Genomic DNA, 20838 nt, shown 5'->3' on the forward strand with positions numbered 1-20838 from the left:
AGCCTCGCACATAAAGTCGAGGCATTCACCCTCCGCAGTACCGCGCACCGCAATCCACCCTCCAAAGCCGCTCCCAGCTCTTCCTCCCACTTAGTCTTAACCCCCTCCATGGACACCCCAACCCCTCCCAAATCCTCCCATAAATCACTGAGACGGCACTCCCCTCAAACAACGACGGGGCAGGCCGCTCCACTGTGAGTAATGAGAACAGGCAGCAATGTTCCTGCGGGAGGGGGGGGGCGCACATTGCTGCCTGTTCTCTTACTGGTCTGGCCAGGAGGCTTGGCCCTGATAGTCAATTTTGTGCCGGAAATAAACCTGTGGTGCAAAGTTTGTGCTAACCGAGATACTGCTGCTTCTGTTTTCTAGGCCTCCATACTGTCCTTGGTCACCAAGATTAACAACGTGATCGACAATCTGATTGTCGCTCCCGGCACCTTTGAGGTGGTAAGTTGAGCGACGTTGAAATCCTCCGGAGAAGTGGTTGGTGCTGTGTTTTGAGGGCCAGCAACAACTTGTAGTTATGCAGCGCCCTTTTAATGTGACAGAACGGCCCGCGGCTCTTCCCAGGGTCATTCCGGGGGCAGAATGCAATACCGAGCCGCGTAAAGGAGACATTGGGGCAGCTGACCACAAAGCTCGGTCAAGGAGCTGTGTTTGTGGTTGTGTTTTAACGGTGGAAAGATTCGAGAGATGTAAGGAGGTGGGGCGGGGGGATTTAAATTTGTTTAAATCCAATTAAGGGGCAATTTAGCGGCGCCCATCCACCTACCCTGCACACCTTTGGGTCGTGGGGGTGAAACCCACGTAAACACAGGGAGAATGTGCAAACTCCACACGGACAGTGACCCAGAGCCGGGATCGAACCTGGGATCTTGGTGCCGTGAGGCAGCAGTGCTAACCACTGCGCCACTGTGCTGCCCTCTTGTGGGGCAACCTTTTTTTAAAAAGGTAGTGGAAAATTTTAATAAAAATAACATTAACAATGACATCAACATGGTATAATAAACATTTCTCCCCCCCCCCCCCCCATCCCAATCCCAATTTTCACACATCTCAACCATAAACCCCCCCCCCCCCCCCCCCCCCCCCCCCCCCCCCCCGCGCCCCTTGGAATACTGCATCCGCTGACATTTTAATTTTCCCCGAGAAAGTCGACGAACGACTGCCATCCGGGTGAACCCGACCATCGACCCTACTAAGGCGGACTTTATTTTCTCGAGACTGGGAAACCCAGCCATGTCGCTCACCCAGGTCTCTGCACTCGGGGGGGTAGGGGGGGGGCTTCGAGTCCCTCCACATTAACCAGATCCGTCTCCGGGCTACCAGGGAGGCAAAGGCCAGGACGTCGGCCTCTTTCGCTCCCTGAACCCCCGGCTCTTCCGACACTCCAAAGATCGCCACCTCCGGACTCAGCGCCACCGGTGTTTTTAGCACCGTGGACATTGCCCTAGCAAAACCCTCTAAGCTTCGGGCATGCCCAAAACATGTGGACATGATTTGCTGGGCTTCCCGCGCACCTCGCACACCTATCCTCAACCCCGAAAAACCTGCTCATCCTCGCCGCTGTCAGGTGTGCCCGGTGGACTACCTTACATTGTATCAGGCTAAGCCTGGCGCACGATGAGGAGGTATTAACCCTGCTTAGGGCATCCGCCCATAGACCCCGCCTCTATCTCTCCTCCTAGCTCGTCCTCCCACTTGCCCTTAAGCTCCTCCACCGGAGTTTCCTCCGCCTCCGAAAACTCCTGGTAAATATCCAATACCTTCCCTCTCCCACCCAGGTACCGGAGACGACTCCATCCCAATGTTCTTCAAACCTTTTTTCCGGGGACCCATATTTACCAACCGGCCGATCTTCGCGACCCACCATTTTCTTTTACCTTGTTTGCTGCTGACAAAAACGGAGGAAGTGGTTTGGGGTCCCTTTGGCCCTCGTACGCGCTCCTCCAATGGAACCTGTTGGATGAAGATGAAGCCTTCCGGTGTGGGAAAGTATGGAGTCTCCATCTGTCCAAAGTTCTGCATTCTCTCTCTCTCCTCCTCCTCCCGCCCCCCCCCCCCCCCCCCCCCCCCCCCCCCCCCCCCCGAACTTGTAAAAAAAATTAAAATAATATAAATGAAAAAAAATTAAATGAATTTAAAAAACCCGAAATTGTAAAACAAAAAGCTGCGACCGTTTCTGCCGCACTGTGCTTACGTGCCCGATCACGGCGCGCATGCGCAGTGCTGCCGCATTTTGTTTAGGTGTTCGCGGCCGTTTTGAAGGCCGCTTGCAGCCGGTGTTATTAACAGCCGACTGTTGCACGCAGATTTGCGCGATTGGGAGCGCCGTGCCGGGCGGCTCCGCCACTGTCCCGACACCCGCCCGCGGGTCGCGCCCCCGAGTTTGACAATGCCCTGCTATCCTGTATCCCCGTGGTGGCAGCAGCGGAAAGGCCGGCACCTGTTTCCTCAGGAAGTCTCGCACCTGCAAATACCTAAAACCATTCCCTGCCGGCAATTCAAATTTATCCTCCAAGGCTCTCAAGCTGGGGAAGCTCCGTCTATAAATAGATCCCCCATCCTCCTAATTCCTGTCCTTTGCCGTTTCCGGATCCCACCATCCAGCCTACCTGGTACAAACCGATGATTAAATAAATCGGGGTCCAAATCGATGCTCCCTCCACTCTCATATCTCCTTCACTGCCCCCAGATTCTCAGAGCCACCACCACCGGACCTGTGGAGTACCGGGCCGGCGAGAACGGCAGAGGTGCTGTTATCAGTGCTCCCAAACTGGTGTCTTTACATGACGCCGCCTCCATCCGCTCCCACGCCGACCCCTCCCCCACTACCCACTTCCTGATCATGGCTATATTAGCCGCCCAGTAGTAATTGCAGAAGTTTGGCAGCGCCAACCCACCCTCCCCCCGACTGCGCTCCAGCAACACGTTCTTCACTCGCGGGGTTTTACCCGCCCACACAAAGCCCGAAATAACCTTATTCCCCCGCTTGAAAAAGGGCCTTTGGGATGAAGATGGGGAGGCACGGAAAGACAAACAGGAATCTGGGGAGGACCGTCATTTTCACCGTCTGCCTGAACCAGCCCTTTCCAGTTCCTAGAGGCTCTTAACGCCATGGCCAATGGCTCTATGGCCAGAGCAAACAGTAACGGGGAGGGGGGGCACCCTTGCCTCGTCCCTCGGTGTAGTTTAAAGTACCCCGACCTCGGCATGGTTGTACGCACACTCGCTACTGGTGCCTGATAGAGCAACCGCACCCAGTCAATAAAGCCCTCACCAAACCCAAACCTTCCCAGCGCCTCCCACGGGTAATCCCACTCCACCCGATCAAAAGCCTTCTCTCCACCCGATCAAAAGCCTTCTCCCCATCCATCGCTACCTCCGCCTCCCCTCCTTCTGAGGGCATCATAATAACATTGAGCAGCTTTCCAACATTGGCCTGGAGTTGCCTGCCCTTTACAAATCCCGTCTGGTCTTCTATCACCCCCTGGATTTATGGGTCAACCCAGAACGAGAGGTCACAGATATAGGTTGAGAGGCGGTAGATTTAGAACTGAGCTGAGGAGGAACTACTCGCAGAGGGGTGGTGAGTTTGTGGAACTCGCTGCCCCATAGTGCGGTGGAGTCTGGAACATTAAATAGTTTCAAGAAGGAGATCGATACATTTCTGATTTTTAAAGACGGGTTAAAGGGTTATGGGGAACAGGTCGGGAGGTGGATTTGACACCAGGAAGAGAACAGCCATGGAGGAGCTGCCGTGTCGGCCCACCACTTGCCCACGTTTCCTGCTAAATGTGCCCTTGTTGTCTTTATCCTCCCTGAAGCAAATCGAGGAGGTGCGTCAAGTGGGCTCGTACAAGAAGGGAACAATGATGACCGGTCACAATGTCGCCGACCTGGTTGTCATCCTAAAGATCCTACCGACCCGTGAGTATTGTGAGCAAATCGAGGTGGGGGCGGGGAGGGGGGGTCTCATTCGCAGTTATTTTTGCAGCTGTGTTTAAATATGTGTTGAATCTCTGGAAGAAGAGATATGCCGAAGGAGCTCTTCCCCTAGTCGGAACCAATGCCAGAGTGCCAAATTTCAAAGGATTTATATTGCACGAGGAAAGGGGGTGCAGACTGGTTTATTCAAAAAAAGGTCTGATCGTGTTCCCTTTGCCTGCAGAGCTCTCGTGCAGCGTCAAGTCAAAATGTTGGATTTTATTCTGCCCCGCACCCGCGTGCCATTGTCGTACCATCTAACCCAGAAAGCTCACGCACTTCCGTGAAAAACTGGTTTGCTTCCTGACACAATTTCTGGCACCCAGCCCTTGGGATTGGGTGACCCATGTGAGCACCCATTGGCGAGACCAGTTAGAGGAGGAGTTGTTAAGCGAGCCAGTCGGAGGAGAGTGGTGGTGGCATTGGGGGGGGGGGGGGTTGCGCAGGCCTCCGATCGAGGAAGAGGTGGAGAGCCCTCGCGCACTCCCGGTGGGGGAATGGACGCACGGAGGGGTTGGCCATCCCCATTGGTCAAGAGGTGGTGGGTTAGGGCCGGGGAACTGGAAGTTGTTGACCGGACTTGGAGCAGCGGGGGTATAGGTGGGAAGGGACTGGGAAAGAGGAGAGAGGACGGAGTGACGATGGGCAAATATGAGCTCAGTGGGGCATGGACAAGCTGACACGATGGATCTGCTGTGGTTACTCATCTGGGTCCCAATTTTACCCATAGGTGGGTAATGTAGAACATTCCTTGTTCCAGCCCCTTCCCACAACTCTTTATTCGTCTACTGGCGGCTGTTTCGATGCTGCTGCATGTTCCCGTCAGGACCTGGAGAATTTGATCAAGTTTGCTTCCAATTTCCACCCCTCTCTCACCCTCACCTGGTCGACACTTCCCTTCCTTCCTTCCTTGACCTCTCTATCACCATTTGGGGACAGACTGTCTGCTAGTATCCATTACAAGTCCACCGACTTGCACGTCCACCTCGACCTCCCATCTTCACGTCCCACATCCTGTAGCCACTCCGTCCCATTCTCCCAATTCCTTCGCCTCCATCACAACTGTTCCTGTTCTGCCACTTTCTAAAACGGTGCTGCGGACGTGTCTTCCTTAAACGTGGTTTCCCACCCACCGCGGCTGACATGCCTCTCAACCGTGTCCGGCCCATCTCCCGCACCTCTGCTCTTACCCCTTCCCCTACCTCCCAGAACCAGGATGGGGTCCCCCTTGTCCTCCTGTTTCTTCCCTCTAGCCTCTGCATTCTTCATGGATCAAGGATTCAGTGCGGCAACTCCAGCATGATGCCACTGCCAAACACGTCCCGTCCCCCCATCCGTCAGCATTCCACAGGGACCATTCCCTCCGGGATACCCTGCTCCACCCCTCCATCACTCCCAACACCCTCTTCCCATGCAATCGCAGACGGTGTAACACCTGCCCCTTTACTTCCTCCCTGCTCACCATCCAAGAGCCTAAACGCTCGGGTGAGGCAGTGCTTCACGTGCGCCTCCTTCAATCTGGTCCTTTGCATTCGCTGCTCCCAGGGCAGCCTACTCCACATCAGAGAGACTAAACGGTGGGTGACCGCTTTGCAGAACACCTCCGCAAGCAGGGCCCAGACCTTCCTGTCGCTGCCGTTTCAACTCCCCTCACGCCCACATGTCCGTCCTTGGCCTGCTGCAATGTTCCAGTGAAGCCCGGCGCAAGCTGGAGGAGCAGCACCTCATCTTCCGGTCAGGCACGTGACAGCCTTCCGGGCTCAACATAGAGTTCGACAACTTCAGACTGTGAACTCTCTCCTCGCCCCGTTTTTTAAAATTTCAATTGTTGCTTCTATCGATTCATTCCCCCCCCCCCCCCCCACCCTCGCCTTTTCATCCCACTTTCCATCCTGTGTTTCCCTTACCAGATATCCCCCACCCGACTGGGGCCACCTGCTCCTTGTTTCAGGTTGTCCTTTGACAAACCTGCTCACCTTTGTTCTGTCATCAACACATTCTGATCTCAATGTGCCGCGACCCAACATCGCATCTTCACCACGATCACCGCCATTTACATTCTCTTTGTCTATCTGTTCACGACATCTTTGTCAATCCCCTCCTATCGCTGGCCCACAACCCAGCCGTTACTGCTCCAACCGCCCCTCCCAACCCAACAATAAATCGGATTCCAGCTCCCCGTCGCTCACCCAGACCCGGAATGTTGGCTCCGTTCTCTCCCGCGGAGGCTGTTGGACCTGCTGAGATTGTCCAGCGTTTTCTGTTATGTGTTTCCGATCCCAGCCTCCGCGGTGGTTTGCTTTCACTATAAATGTTTCGCCGTGCTTTGTCTGTCCTGGCCGAGGGTCTGAAACAGGTTCCACTTTTCAGAATCTGGGTTGTGCGTGCCGCCGTCCAGCGCGTACTCTCCGCTCCGAATATCGCCCTTGGGTAAAGTGTAATTGTGTTTTCTCTCTCTCCCTTCCCCTCTCCCCTGCTCTCTCAGTGGAAGCAGTTGCAGCTCTGGGTAACAAGGTGGTGGAGACCCTCCGGGCTCAGGAACCCTCTGAAGGTGAGTGCTTGCGATCTTTTTCCCCCCGCCATTTTGGAAGATCTCCTTTGTGTTTGGTTTTCGAGCTCTGATCGGGAGTGAGGGGTTGTGGGGGGGGGGGGGGGGGGGGGGGGGGGGGGGAAGGAGGAGGAAGGGGCATTGAAAGTAACGGTTCTCTGCTTGCTTCCAGTCCTCACCATGATCACCAGTGAGACCGGCTTCGAGGTCAGCTCACCTGATGCCACTGTCAAAATCCTCATCACCACTGTCCCGCCCAATCTGCGCAAGCTGGATCCAGAACTCCATTGTAAGTATTACTTTTTCCCTTCCCTGGACTACTTCAAAGCGGCGGCGCGGTGGTCAGGTGTGTGTGTGTGTGTGTCACAGCCTGCACTTTGTGCTCTGGACCCAGCCTTCCAGAGTGGCAGACCATTGAGCGGCTCGCCGATGTAAATCTCAGATCACTGCGGCCTGGGCGTCGAGTGTAGTCAGCCGACAGCTGCGCGGGGGTTGTATCCGTTGCCGTAGCCGTCCGCTGTTCTTGTGGAGGTTGTATCCGTAGCCGTTCGCTGTTCTTGTGGGGGTTGTATCCGTAGCCGTCCGCTGTTCTTGCGGGGGGTTGTATCCGTCGCCGTCCGCTGTTCTTGCGGGGGTTGTATCCGTAGCCGTTCGCTGTTCTTGCGGGGGTTGTATCCGTAGCCGTTCACTGTTCTTGCGGGGGGTTGTATCCGTCGCCGTCCGCTGTTCTTGCGGGGGTTGTATCCGTAGCCGTTCGCTGTTCTTGCGGGGGTTGTATCCGTCGCCGTCCGCTGTTCTTGTGGGGGTTGTATCCGTAGCCGTCCGCTATTCTTGCGGGGGTTGTATCCGTCGCCGTCCGCTGTTCTTGCGGGGGTTGTATCCGTAGCCGTCCGCTGTTCTTGTGGGGGTTGTATCCGTCGCCGTCCGCTGTTCTTGTGGGGGTTGTATCCGTCGCCGTAGCCGTTCGCTGTTCTTGCGGGGGTTGTATCCGTCGCCGTAGCCATCCGCTGTTCTTGTGGGGGTTGTATCCGTCGCCGTAGCCGTTCGCTGTTCTTGTGGGGGTTGTATCCGTAGCCGTCCGCTGTTCTTGTGGGGGTTGTATCCGTCGCCGTAGCCGTCCGCTGTTCTTGCGGGGGTTGTATCCATCGCCGTAGCCATCCGCTGTTCTTGTGGGGGTTGTATCCGTCGCCGTAGCCATCCGCTGTTCTTGTGGGGGTTGTATCCGTCGCCATAGCCGTTCGCTGTTCTTGTGGGGGTTGTATCCGTAGCCGTAGCCGTCCGCTGTTCTTGTGGGGGTTGTATCCGTCGCCGTAGCCATCCGCTGTTCTTGTGGGGGTTGTATCCGTCGCTGTAGCCGTCCGCTGTTCTTGTGGGGGTTGTATCCGTCGCCGTAGCCGTTCGCTGTTCTTGTGGGGGTTGTATCCGTCGCTGTAGCCGTTCGCTGTTCTTGTGGGGGTTGTATCCGTCGCCATAGCCGTCCGCTGTTCTTGTGGGGGTTGTATCCGTAGCCGTCCGCTGTTCTTGCGGGGGGTTGTATCCGTCGCCGTCCGCTGTTCTTGTGGGGGTTGTATCCGTAGCCGTTCGCTGTTCTTGTGGGGGTTGTATCTGTAGCCGTCCGCTGTTCTTGTGGGGGTTGTATCCGTAGCCGTCCGCTGTTCTTGCGGGGGGTTGTATCCGTAGCCGTCCGCTGTTCTTGTGGGGGTTGTATCCGTCGCCGTAGCCGTCCGCTGTTCTTGTGGGGGTTGTATCCGTCGCCGTCCGCTGTTCTTGTGGGGGTTGTATCCGTCGCCGTAGCCGTCCGCTGTTCTTGCGGGGGGTTGTATCCGTCGCCGTCCGCTGTTCTTGTGGGGGTTGTATCCGTCGCCGTAGCCGTCCGCTGTTCTTGTGGGGGTTGTATCCGTCGCCGTCCGCTGTTCTTGTGGGGGTTGTATCCGTCGCCGTCCGCTGTTCTTGTGGGGGTTGTATCCGTCGCCGTCCGCTGTTCTTGTGGGGGTTGTATCCGTAGCCGTCCGCTGTTCTTGTGTGGGTTGTATCCGTCGCCGTCCGCTGTTCTTGCGGGGGTTGTATCCGTCGTCGTAGCCGTCCGCTGTTCTTGTGGGGGTTGTATCCGTCGTCGTAGCCGTCCGCTGTTCTTGTGGGGGGTTGTATCCGTCGCCGTCCGCTGTTCTTGTGGGGGTTGTATCCGTCGCTGTAGCCGTTCGCTGTTCTTGTGGGGGTTGTATCCGTCGCCATAGCCGTCCGCTGTTCTTGTGGGGGTTGTATCCGTAGCCGTCCGCTGTTCTTGCGGGGGGTTGTATCCGTCGCCGTCCGCTGTTCTTGTGGGGGTTGTATCCGTAGCCGTTCGCTGTTCTTGTGGGGGTTGTATCTGTAGCCGTCCGCTGTTCTTGTGGGGGTTGTATCCGTAGCCGTCCGCTGTTCTTGCGGGGGGTTGTATCCGTAGCCGTCCGCTGTTCTTGTGGGGGTTGTATCCGTCGCCGTAGCCGTCCGCTGTTCTTGTGGGGGTTGTATCCGTCGCCGTCCGCTGTTCTTGTGGGGGTTGTATCCGTCGCCGTAGCCGTCCGCTGTTCTTGCGGGGGGTTGTATCCGTCGCCGTCCGCTGTTCTTGTGGGGGTTGTATCCGTCGCCGTAGCCGTCCGCTGTTCTTGTGGGGGTTGTATCCGTCGCCGTCCGCTGTTCTTGTGGGGGTTGTATCCGTCGCCGTCCGCTGTTCTTGTGGGGGTTGTATCCGTCGCCGTCCGCTGTTCTTGTGGGGGTTGTATCCGTAGCCGTCCGCTGTTCTTGTGTGGGTTGTATCCGTCGCCGTCCGCTGTTCTTGCGGGGGTTGTATCCGTCGTCGTAGCCGTCCGCTGTTCTTGTGGGGGTTGTATCCGTCGTCGTAGCCGTCCGCTGTTCTTGTGGGGGGTTGTATCCATCGCCGTCCGCTGTTCTTGTGGGGGTTGTATCCGTCGCCGTAGCCGTCCGCTGTTCTTGTGGGGGGTTGTATCCGTCGCCGTCCGCTGTTCATGTGGGGGTTGTATCCGTCGCTGTAGCCGTCCGCTGTTCTTGCGGGGGGTTGTATCCGTCGCCGTCCGCTGTTCTTGTGGGGGTTGTATCCGTCGCCGTCCGCTGTTATTGCGGGGGGTTGTATCCGTCGCCGTAGCCGTTCGCTGTTCTTGTGGGGGTTGTATCCGTCGCTGTAGCCGTTCGCTGTTCTTGTGGGGGTTGTATCCGTCGCCATAGCCGTCCGCTGTTCTTGTGGGGGTTGTATCCGTAGCCGTCCGCTGTTCTTGCGGGGGGTTGTATCCGTCGCCGTCCGCTGTTCTTGTGGGGGTTGTATCCGTAGCCGTTCGCTGTTCTTGTGGGGGTTGTATCTGTAGCCGTCCGCTGTTCTTGTGGGGGTTGTATCCGTAGCCGTCCGCTGTTCTTGCGGGGGGTTGTATCCGTAGCCGTCCGCTGTTCTTGTGGGGGTTGTATCCGTCGCCGTAGCCGTCCGCTGTTCTTGTGGGGGTTGTATCCGTCGCCGTCCGCTGTTCTTGTGGGGGTTGTATCCGTCGCCGTAGCCGTTCGCTGTTCTTGCGGGGGGTTGTATCCGTCGCCGTCCGCTGTTCTTGTGGGGGTTGTATCCGTCGCCGTAGCCGTCCGCTGTTCTTGTGGGGGTTGTATCCGTCGCCGTCCGCTGTTCTTGTGGGGGTTGTATCCGTCGCCGTCCGCTGTTCTTGTGGGGGTTGTATCCGTCGCCGTCCGCTGTTCTTGTGGGGGTTGTATCCGTCGCCGTAGCCGTCCGCTGTTCTTGTGTGGGTTGTATCCGTCGCCGTCCGCTGTTCTTGCGGGGGTTGTATCCGTCGTCGTAGCCGTCCGCTGTTCTTGTGGGGGTTGTATCCGTCGTCGTAGCCGTCCGCTGTTCTTGTGGGGGGTTGTATCCGTCGCCGTCCGCTGTTCTTGTGGGGGTTGTATCCGTCGCCGTAGCCGTCCGCTGTTCTTGTGGGGGGTTGTATCCGTCGCCGTCCGCTGTTCATGTGGGGGTTGTATCCGTCGCTGTAGCCGTCCGCTGTTCTTGCGGGGGGTTGTATCCGTCGCCGTCCGCTGTTCTTGCGGGGGTTGTATCCGTCGCTGTAGCCGTCCGCTGTTCTTGCGGGGGGTTGTATCCGTCGCCGTCCGCTGTTCTTGTGGGGGTTGTATCCGTCGCTGTAGCCGTCCGCTGTTCTTGCGGGGGGTTGTATCCGTCGCCGTCCGCTGTTATTGCGGGGGGTTGTATCCGTCGCCGTAGCCGTCCGCTGTTCTTGCGGGGGTTGTATCCGTCGCCGTCCGCTGTTCTTGCGGGGGTTGTATCCGTCGCCGTAGCCGTCCGCTGTTCTTGCGGGGGTTGTATCCGTCGCCGTCCGCTGTTCTTGTGGGGGTTGTATCCGTCGCCGTAGCCGTCCGCTGTTCTTGTGGGGGTTGTATCCGTCGCCGTTCGCTGTTCTTGCGGGGGTTGTATCCGTCGCCGTCCGCTGTTCTTGCGGGGGTTGTATCCGTCGCCGTCCGCTGTTCTTGTGGGGGTTGTATCCGTCGCCGTCCGCTGTTCTTGCGGGGGTTGTATCCGTCGTCGTAGCCGTCCGCTGTTCTTGTGGGGGTTGTATCCGTCGTCTTAGCCGTCCGCTGTTCTTGTGGGGGGTTGTATCCGTCGCCGTCCGCTGTTCATGTGGGGGTTATATCCGTCGCCGTAGCCGTCCGCTGTTCTTGCGGGGGGTTGTATCCGTCCGCTGTTCTTGTGGGGGTTGCATCCGTCGCCGTCCGCTGTTCTTGCGGGGGGTTGTATCCGTCGCCGTAGCCGTCCGCTGTTCTTGCGGGGGTTGTATCCGTCGCCGTCCGCTGTTCTTGTGGGGGTTGTATCCATCGCCGTAGCCGTCCGCTGTTCTTGCGGGGGTTGTATCCGTCGCCGTCCGCTGTTCTTGTGGGGGTTGTATCCGTCGCCGTCCGCTGTTCTTGTGGGGGTTGTATCCGTCGCCGTAGCCGTCCGCTGTTCTTGCGGGGGGTTGTATCCGTCGCCGTAGCCGTCCGCTGTTCTTGCACGGGGTTGTATCCGTAGCCGTTCGCTGTTCTTGCGGGGGGTTGTATCCGTAGCCGTCCGCTGTTCTTGTGGGGGTTGTATCCGTCGCCGTCCGCTGTTCTTGTGGGGGTTGTATCCGTCGCCGTCCGCTGTTCTTGTGGGGGTTGTATCCGTAGCCGTCCGCTGTTCTTGTGGGGGTTGTATCCGTCGCCGTCCGCTGTTCTTGTGGGGGTTGTATCCGTAGCCGTTCGCTGTTCTTGTGGGGGTTGTATCCGTCGCCGTCCGCTGTTCTTGTGGGGGTTGTATCCGTCGCCGTCCGCTGTTCTTGTGGGGGGTTGTATCCGTAGCCGTCGCCGTCCGCTGTTCTTGCGGGGGGTTGTATCCGTCGCCGTCCGCTGTTCTTGTGGGGGTTGTATCTGTCGCCGTAGCCGTCCGCTGTTCTTGTGGGGGTTGTATCCGTCGCCGTCCGCTGTTCTTGTGGGGGTTGTATCCGTCTCCGTAGCCGTCCGCTGTTCTTGCGGGGGGGTTGTATCCGTAGCCGTCCGCTGTTGTGGGGGTTGTATCCGTCGCCGTCCGCTGTTCTTGTGGGGGTTGTATCCGTCGCCGTAGCCGTCCGCTGTTCTTGCGGGGGGCTGTATCCGTAGCCGTCCGCTGTTCTTGTGGGGGTTGTATCCGTCGCCGTCCGCTGTTCTTGTGGGGATTGTATCCGTCGCCGTCCGCTGTTCTTGTGGGGGTTGTATCCGTAGCCGTCCGCTGTTCTTGTGGGGGTTGTATCCGTCGCCGTCCGCTGTTCTTGTGGGGGTTGTATCCGTTGCCGTAGCCGTCCGCTGTTCTTGTGGGGGTTGTATCCGTCGCCGTAGCTGTCCGCTGTTCTTGCACGGGGTTGTATCCGTAGCCGTCCGCTGTTCTTGCGGGGGGTTGTATCCGTAGCCGTCCGCTGTTCTTGTGGGGGTTGTATCCGTCGCCGTCCGCTGTTCTTGTGGGGGTTGTATCCGTCGCCGTCCGCTGTTCTTGCGGGGGTTGTATCCGTCGCCGTAGCCGTCCGCTGTTCTTGCGGGGGGCTGTATCCGTAGCCGTCCGCTGTTCTTGTGGGGGTTGTATCCGTCGCCGTCCGCTGTTCTTGTGGGGGTTGTATCCGTCGCCGTCCGCTGTTCTTGTGGGGGTTGTATCCGTAGCCGTCCGCTGTTCTTGTGGGGGTTGTATCCGTAGCCGTCCGCTGTTCTTGTGGGGGGTTGTATCCGTAGCCGTCCGCTGTTCTTGTGGGGGTTGTATTCGTCGCCGTCCGCTGTTCTTGCGGGGGGTTGTATCGTAGCCGTCCGCTGTTCTTGTGGGGTTGTATCCGTCGCCGTCCGCTGTTCTTGCGGGGGGTTGTATCCGTCGCCGTCCGCTGTTCTTGCGGGGGTTGTATCCGTCGCCGTAGCCGTCCGCTGTTCTTGCGGGGGTTGTATCCGTTGCCGTAGCCGTCCGCTGTTCTTGCGGGGGTTGTATCCGTTGCCGTAGCCGTCCGCTGTTCTTGTGGGGGTTGTATCCGTAGCCGTCCGCTGTTCTTGCGGGGGGTTGTATCCGTAGCCGTCCGCTGTTCTTGTGAGGGTTGTATCCGTAGCCGTCCGCTGTTCTTGTGGGGGTTGTATCCGTTGCCGTAGCCATCCGCTATTCTTGCGGGGGTGTCCCTGGTGGAAAATTGAAATAGGGACAATATGCAGGACATGATGATAGGGCAGAAATTGCAGGGTAGGTATAAGTGGGTTGACTAATCAGGTCTAGCTTGGCGCTAGTTCATCACCCAGCCATGAGCCACGTTAATCCCCATTACTTGCGCTTTCAAATACTGACAAGGCAATGGCAAAGCTAATTATATTGGTGTTATTTCTTGTGAATTAATTAATTCAGACGGTTAGAAGCCTGCGTATGAAAGTGTTAAAATTGGAATGGAGAGGATCTATCTGTCTCCCTCTGCCTGCCCTCGCCCCGTTCCCCCCTCGCTGTCTGTCTCTCGCCCTCCCTATCTGCCTCTCGTCATCGCCCACCCCTCCTCCCTCCTCTCTGCCTCGGTTGCCACTGTTACTAATGTTGTTTCTTTCCTTTACAGTGGACATTAAAGTCCTGCAGAGTGCTTTAGCAGCGATTCGTCACGCTCGCTGGTTTGAGGAGAATTCCTCTCAGTCCACGTAAGTCAACCTCTTTACCCCCCCCCCCCCCCCCCCCGGGGAAAGCCTACCCTGTGAAGCCACCATTCCACACTCCCCAGCCTTTCAAAGGTGCTATCGACCGCCTAGCCCCTTGACGTACACGCACCTTGACAACAGCAAGCCTGATATTGTCCAGCCACTTCTATAATATTCATCTAGTTTGCTTGTCTGAGTGTTCTGGTCATTGGAGGAGGGGGGGGGGAAATGTTAGGGGTACAGAATGCCGCCTATTCCCTTTCATGCATCCAGTATCCGTGTCAAGTGTCGCCAAGCGAGGTTAGAAATTGGATAAATTAAACTTCCCTGCACTGCCCCATCAAACAAGTACAGGGTGCTAGCTGCAGATTTGAAGTTCATTGGGCAGCACGGTTGGCGCAGTGGGTTAGCACTGCGGCCTCACGGCGCCGAGGTCCCAGGTTCGATCCCGGCTCTGGGTCACTGTCCGTATGGAGTTTGCACATTCTCCCCGTGTCTGCGTGGGTTTCGCCCCCACAACCCAAAGATGTGCAGGGTAGGTGGATTGGCCGCGCTAAATTGCCCCTTAATTGGGAAAAATGAATTGGGTACTCTCAATTTATATTTATTTTAAAAAAAAAAGATTTGAAGTTCATTACATCACGTTGTCATCGCAGATTAGATAGAGTAAAGCTCCCTCGACACTGTCCCCATCAAACACTCCCAGGACAGGTACTGCACGGGGTTAGATACAGAGTAAAGCTCCCTCTACACTCCCTACCAAACACTCCCAGGACAGGTACAGCACGGGGTTAGATACAGAGTAAAGCTCCCTCTACACTGTCCCCATCAAACACTCCCAGGACAGGAACAGCACGGGGTTAGATACAGAGTAAAGCTCCCTCTACACTCCCCACCAAACACTCCCAGGACAGGTGCAGCACGGGGTTAGATACAGAGTAAAGCTCCCTCTACACTGTCCTCATCAAACACTCCCAGGACAGGTACAGCACGGGGTTAGATACAGAGTAAAGCACCCTCTACATTGTCCCCATCAAACACTCCCAGGACAGGTACAGCACGGGGTTAGATACAGAGTAAAGCTCCCTCTACGCTGTCCCCATCAAACACTCCCAGGACAGGTACAGCACGGGGTTAGATACAGAGTAAAGCTCCCTCTACAGTGTCCCCATCAAACACTCCCGGGACAGGTACAGCACGGGGTTAGATACAGAGTAAAGTTCCCTCTACACTGTCCCCATCAAACACTCCCAGGACAGGTACAGCACGGGGTTAGATACAGAGTAAAGCTCCCTCTACACTGTCCCCATCAAACACTCCCAGGACAGGTACAGCACTGGGTTAGATACAGAATAAAGCTCCCTCTACACTGTCCCCATCAAACACTCCCAGGACAGGTACAGCACGGGGTTGGATACAGAGTAAAGCTCCCTCTACACTGTCCCCATCAAACACTCCCAGGACAGGTACAGCATGGGGTCAGATACAGAGTAAAGCTCCCTCTACACTGTCCCCATCAAACACTCCCAGGACAGGTACAGCACGGGGTTAGATACAGAGTAAAGCTCCCTATACACTGTCCCCATCAAACACTCCCAGGACAGGTACAGCACGGGGTTAGATACAGAGTAAAGCTCCCTCTACACTGTCCCCATCAAACACTCCCAGGACAGGTACTGCACGGGGTTAGTTCTACTCCGGAGTGCCGTGTTAGCTCAGTTGGCTGGGCAGCTGGTTTGTGATGCAGAGCGTGGCCAGCAGAGCTGCTTCAATTCCCGTACCGGCTGAGGTTATTCATTAAGGTGCCCCACCTTCTCCAACTTCCCCCTCGCCCGAGGCGTGGTGACGCTCTGGTTAAACCACCACCAGTCAGCTGTATGTTCCCCTGAGACAGGAAAGCAGCCTCTGGTCTTTTCAGACCACGGGCATCTTTATCTTTCCCTCTCCCCATTGTGCACCTCAATACTCGCTATTGCCACCTTCGCCTCTGAGGAGGAACTACTTCTCACAGAGGGTGGCGAATTGGTGGAACTCGCTGCCCCATAGTGCGGAGGAATCTGAGTCATTCAATGGTTTCAAGAAGGGGACCGATAGATTTCTGATTTTAAAACGGGTTAAAGGGATTTGGGGAACAGGCCGAGAGATGGATGTGAGACCAGGAAGAGATCAGCCAGGATCTGATTGAACGGCTGAGCTGAAGGGCTGAGTTGGCCGACTTCTCCTAATTCCTGTGTCCCTAGTTCTTCTCCCGTTTGTCGCTCCCCCGCTCCTGACTTGCTTACCGTTGGGTAATGCAGCTTGGACCAGGAGTGTACCTTCGGATGACGGGGGGGTGGCTGATGCTGGCATCGTTCCCGGAGGAATGGCCACCGGGACCGCAGCAAACTGTGTCTGATGTGGTTGGCCCTCTTCTGGCTGAACTGGGACAGCCCACCTACGTGGCAAACGTCCCCCGTCGCGGCCGATCGCTGGCATTGCACCAGGAGATGTGTTTTCAGTTGCTCTACCATCTTATCGGGAGCAGTGAAGCGTCGAACTCCACGGGTTTGCTTTTAAATCTAAAAACCAGTGGAGACGGGCTATCCTGTCACAGTTGCACAGCCGGTTTGTACATGGAATAAAACAGGGGTATGCAAGCTGCGCTTTTTGCCTGGGACCATGAATCCAATGCAGCACAGCTCACCACATTTCCCTCGGGTTGTCCACGGGTTTACAGAGAACAGTCCAGCACAGTACAGGCCCTTCGGCCCACGATGTTGTGCCGACCATTTATCCTAATCTAAGATCAACCTCACCTCCACCCCTTCAATTTACTGCTGTCCATGTGCCTGTCTCAGAGTCGCTTAAATGTCCCTAATGCCTCTGACTCCCCCACCTCTGCTGGCAGTGCATTCCACACACCCACCACTCTCTGTGTAAAGAACCTCTGACATCTCCCCTATACCTTCCTCCAATCACCTTCAAACTATGTCCCCTCGTGACAGCCATTTCCGCCCTGGGGAAAAGTCTCTGGCTATCCACTCTATCCATGCCCCTCATCGCCTTGTCCACCTCTATCAAGTCCCTTCTCTGCCTTCTTCGCTCCAGTGAGAAAAGCCCCAGCTCCCTCAACCGCTCTTCATAAGACATGCCCTCCAGTCCAGGCAGCATCCTGGTAAATCTCCTCTGTACCCTCTCCAAAGCATCCACATCCTTCCTATAATGAGGCGACCAGAACTGGACACAATATTCCAAGTGTGGTCTAACTCGGGTTGTATAAAGCTGCAGCAAAACCTCGCGGCTCTTAAACTCAATCCCCCTGGGTTTTTTTGGGTTTTAAAAAATATTTTAATTCAAATTTTTAACATATTTTCAACAAAATTACAGAACTTACAGAAATAAGAAAAGAACAAAGAACACATAAATAAACATCTTATAGCTATGTCACATATTCCCCCAATATACAAGCCCCACATTAAACAATAATAAACACAGTAGTAAACACAAAGTACCCCCCCAGCCCCGGGTTGCTGCTGCTCCTGACCACCTCTAAACGCTCCGCTAGAAAGTCTACGAACGGTTGCCACCGCCTGAAGAACCCTTGCACAGATCCTCTTGAGGCAAATTTTACCCCCTCCAATTTAATGAACCCTGCCATGTCGCTGATCCAGGCTTCCACGCTTGGGGGCCTCGCATCCTTCCACTGTAGCAGAATCCTCCGCCGGGCTACCAGGGACGCAAAGGCCAGAATACCGGCCTCTTTCACCCCTGCACTCCCGGCTCGTCCGATACCCCAAATAGTGTGAGCCCCCACCTCGGCTTAACTCGGGTGTTTACCACGTTCGACACAGTCCTCGCAACGCCCCTCCAGAACCCATCCAGCGCTGGGCACGCCCAGAACATGTGGGCATGATTTGCTGGGCTCCCCGAACACCTCACACACCTGTCCTCCACTCCAAAAAAACCGACTCAGCCTTGCCCCAGTCCTGTGCGCCCTGTGCAGAACCTTAAATTGTATCAGGCTAAGCCTGGCGCAAGAGGAGGAAGAATTTACCCTACCCAGGGCGTCCGCCCACGTACCCTCTTCTTTCTCCTCCCCCAGCTCCTCCCATCTACCTTTCTCCTCCTCCTCCTGCATCTCCTGGTAGGTCGCCAAGACCTTGCCTTCTCCAACCCACACCCCCGAGAGCACCCTATCCTGGATCCTACATGCTGGCAGCAGCGGAAATTCACTCACCTGCCGTCTAACAAACGCCTTTACCTGCATGTACCTGAAGGCATTTCCCGGGGAGCCTCCACTGCCCCCAAATTTGGTGTACCTTGTCGGCAGGAGCGGCAGTGATGCCGTCACCAGCGCTCCCAGGCTCGGGCCCACACAGGACACCATCTCCAGCCTCTTCAACGCCGCCCCCTCCCCCTCCATTACCCACTTGCGTATCATCGCCACACTGGCAGCCCAGTAGTACCCATACAGATTAGGCAACGCTAGCCCTCCTCTGTCATTGCTCTGTTCCAGAAATACCCTTCTCACCCTCGGGGTCTTTTTCGCCCATACAAACCCCATGATGCTCCTGCTGACCCGCTTAAAAAAAGGCCTTGGGGATCAGGATGGGGAGGCACTGGAATATAAAAAGGAACCTCGGGAGCACCGTCATCTTCACGGACTGTACCCTACCCGCCAGGGAGAATGACAGCATATCCCACCTTTTAAACTCCTCCATCTGCTCCACCAGCCTCGTCAAGTTGAGCTTGTGTAGGGCCCCCCAGCTCCTGGCCACCTGGATCCGTAGGTACCGAAAACTCCCTTCCGCCCTCTTCAGTGGAAGCTCGTCTATCCCCCTTCCCTGGTCCCCTGGGTGTATCTCAATCCCCCTGTTAATGAAAGCCAACACACCATACGCCTTCTTAACAACCCTATCAACCTGGGTGGCAACTTTGAGGGATCTATGTACGGGGACCCCAAGATCCCTCTGTTCCTCCACACTTCCAAGAATCCTGCCTTTAACCCGGTATTCAGCATTCAAATTCGACCTTCCAAAATGAATCACTTCACATTTATCAAGGTTGAACTCCATCTGCCACTTCTCAGCCCAGCTCTGCATCCTGTCAATGTCCTGTTGTAACCTGCAACAGCCCTCGACACTACCTACAACTCCCCCCAACCTTCGTGTCATCGGCAAGCTTACCAACAGGTTTATCCTGTTTGAGATAGACGTGTCGCTGAAGGTTTGGAATATCGCCTTCCTGCCACTCTCTGCCCATCATTGATGAGTGAATCCTAAATCTGAAACGGGGATTACTATTGTTTGAGCGGCACAAAGGTTCAAGGGGGTATTTGACTTCACTCTGCGGCCCGCAAAATAGTTCACAAAGGGCAACGGGCTCGGACCCTGACGGAATGACTGCTTTCGTGTTTTCTCAGAGTCAAAGTGCTGATACGGCTGATGAAGGATTTGAGGTGCCGCTTCCCTGGATTCGAGCCTTTGACGCCTTGGATCATCGACCTTCTGGTACGTGCGCGCCGATCGCAGCTCCAGGCCCCGTGCGTTTGTCCGGCCTCGGCAACTCCAGCGAGTTCACCCAGTGAGCCAGGCAGTTAGTCCTGGCTGTGTTCACCGCTGAGCTTGCCGATCGCAGCCACTATCGCCCGGGACTACAGTTGGCCTCAGTGTCCGGGGGCTAGTGAGGTGAGGCGAGCACTCCTCCCTCTGATCACCATGCGTTAAACCCCGCTGAAGGTCACGCGGCCACGTGCTACATGAGGGTAGGGCCTAACTGGATGAACAGCGTGTCAGAACCCCACTGTTTGGGCCCACATATTTATACATAAATAGGCAGTATCCCTATTAGCTGCAACCAAAATGATGAGCTCTCCGGGAGGGGAGGGAGTTCAAGGGGGCAGTGGAAAGAATATCGATAGTCACAAATATTTTGCTTCGAAATGGTGATGAGGTGATACGAAACCTGTATTCTGCTGTGACTGTCTCCCATAGCAACGCCATTTAACTCTCAGCTGTCCATCAAAACTAGCCTGTCGGCGCATCGAGGGCGAAATAATGGATTTCTTCTGCAGCACTTTGCGCGATCCCCTTTCCCCGGACACAAAACTGTTTTGTCGGGGCTTTTGTTTTCCTGCAGGCTGTGGGAGTGGAGAGTCACGCAGTCCGTGGGAGGAGGCACAATTGTTTTGTGTAGATCTTTCAGGAGAAGGAATTCTGGCCGACTCTCTCTCTCTCTACTTAAATAAAAGGAAGGACGGTCCCCCTTCCCACTGTCTCGGGGTGATATCCAGGGAATTCGGCCCATGGAGTTTGTGCTCTAACTGGAGCTGTCTACTCTGATCCAGTGGCCTTCCCCTTTCCATCTGCCTAACTCTTCAAATAGCCATCCCATCCTCCTTTAATTGATGTAGTAACCTCTTGTCTCAGTAGCTCTTTGTGCTGGATAATCCGCTCTGGGAGGGGTGGGGGCGGTTTGTGCAGCGCACACATGTTGTAAAGAGAGCGATGTTGTCAAAGCTTTTCGTTTGCCCCTCAATTAGGACAAAAGCAAGAATACCAAATTTCAAAGGCTTCGGTAACCTGTCCTTCAGCCACATTCAAGCTCCGTGCTACCAGGGACTGCATAGACTCTCTGGCCCCGCTAATGCCTATAAACCCCCTCCCCTTCGCTGTTTATGCATTCGTCCTCAAAATACAAAAAGCAATTTTCCTTTTTAAGACTTTTTTTTAAAATGCAGTCCACGTTTTCTTTGCCACGACGCCCCTGCCAGGCGGCCACGGTAGGACGGCGGTTAGCACTGCTGCTTCACAGCTCCAGCGTCCCGGGTTCGATTCCCGGCTTGGGTCACTGTCTGTGCGGAGTCTGCACGTTCTCCCCGTGTCTGCGTGGGTTTCCTCCGGGTGCTCCGGTTTCCTCCCACAAGTCCCGAAAGACTTGCTGTTAGGTGAATTGGACATTCTGAATTCTCCCTCCCGTGTACCCGAACAGGCCCCGGAATGTGGCGACTAGGGGCTTCTCACAGTAACTTCATTGTGATGTTAATGAAAGCCTGCTTGTGACACTAATAAAGATTATTATTATAGTTAGACTGTGCTAACTGGAGAACCCTCCTTCCCAAAGTGTGTTATTCTCTCAATTTTGTTTAATAC

At 55.8% G+C, this 20838-nt stretch overlaps 1 protein-coding gene across 1 annotated transcript in view; it reads left to right on the top strand.

The window, feature by feature from the left end:
* Positions 1–20838, top strand: part of ilf2 (interleukin enhancer binding factor 2) — a 40178-nt gene that overhangs the window by 12392 nt on the left and 6948 nt on the right. The window contains exons 4-9 of the mRNA XM_072490627.1: positions 370–447; positions 3828–3930; positions 6473–6538; positions 6708–6824; positions 13633–13711; positions 19110–19197. Coding sequence (XP_072346728.1) covers positions 370–447; positions 3828–3930; positions 6473–6538; positions 6708–6824; positions 13633–13711; positions 19110–19197 — 531 coding nt within the window. The remainder of the gene's footprint in view (positions 1–369; positions 448–3827; positions 3931–6472; positions 6539–6707; positions 6825–13632; positions 13712–19109; positions 19198–20838) is intronic.

Source organism: Scyliorhinus torazame, chromosome 26 (assembly GCF_047496885.1).
Source record: "Scyliorhinus torazame isolate Kashiwa2021f chromosome 26, sScyTor2.1, whole genome shotgun sequence".
NCBI classification, from domain to species: Eukaryota; Metazoa; Chordata; class Chondrichthyes; order Carcharhiniformes; family Scyliorhinidae; genus Scyliorhinus; species Scyliorhinus torazame.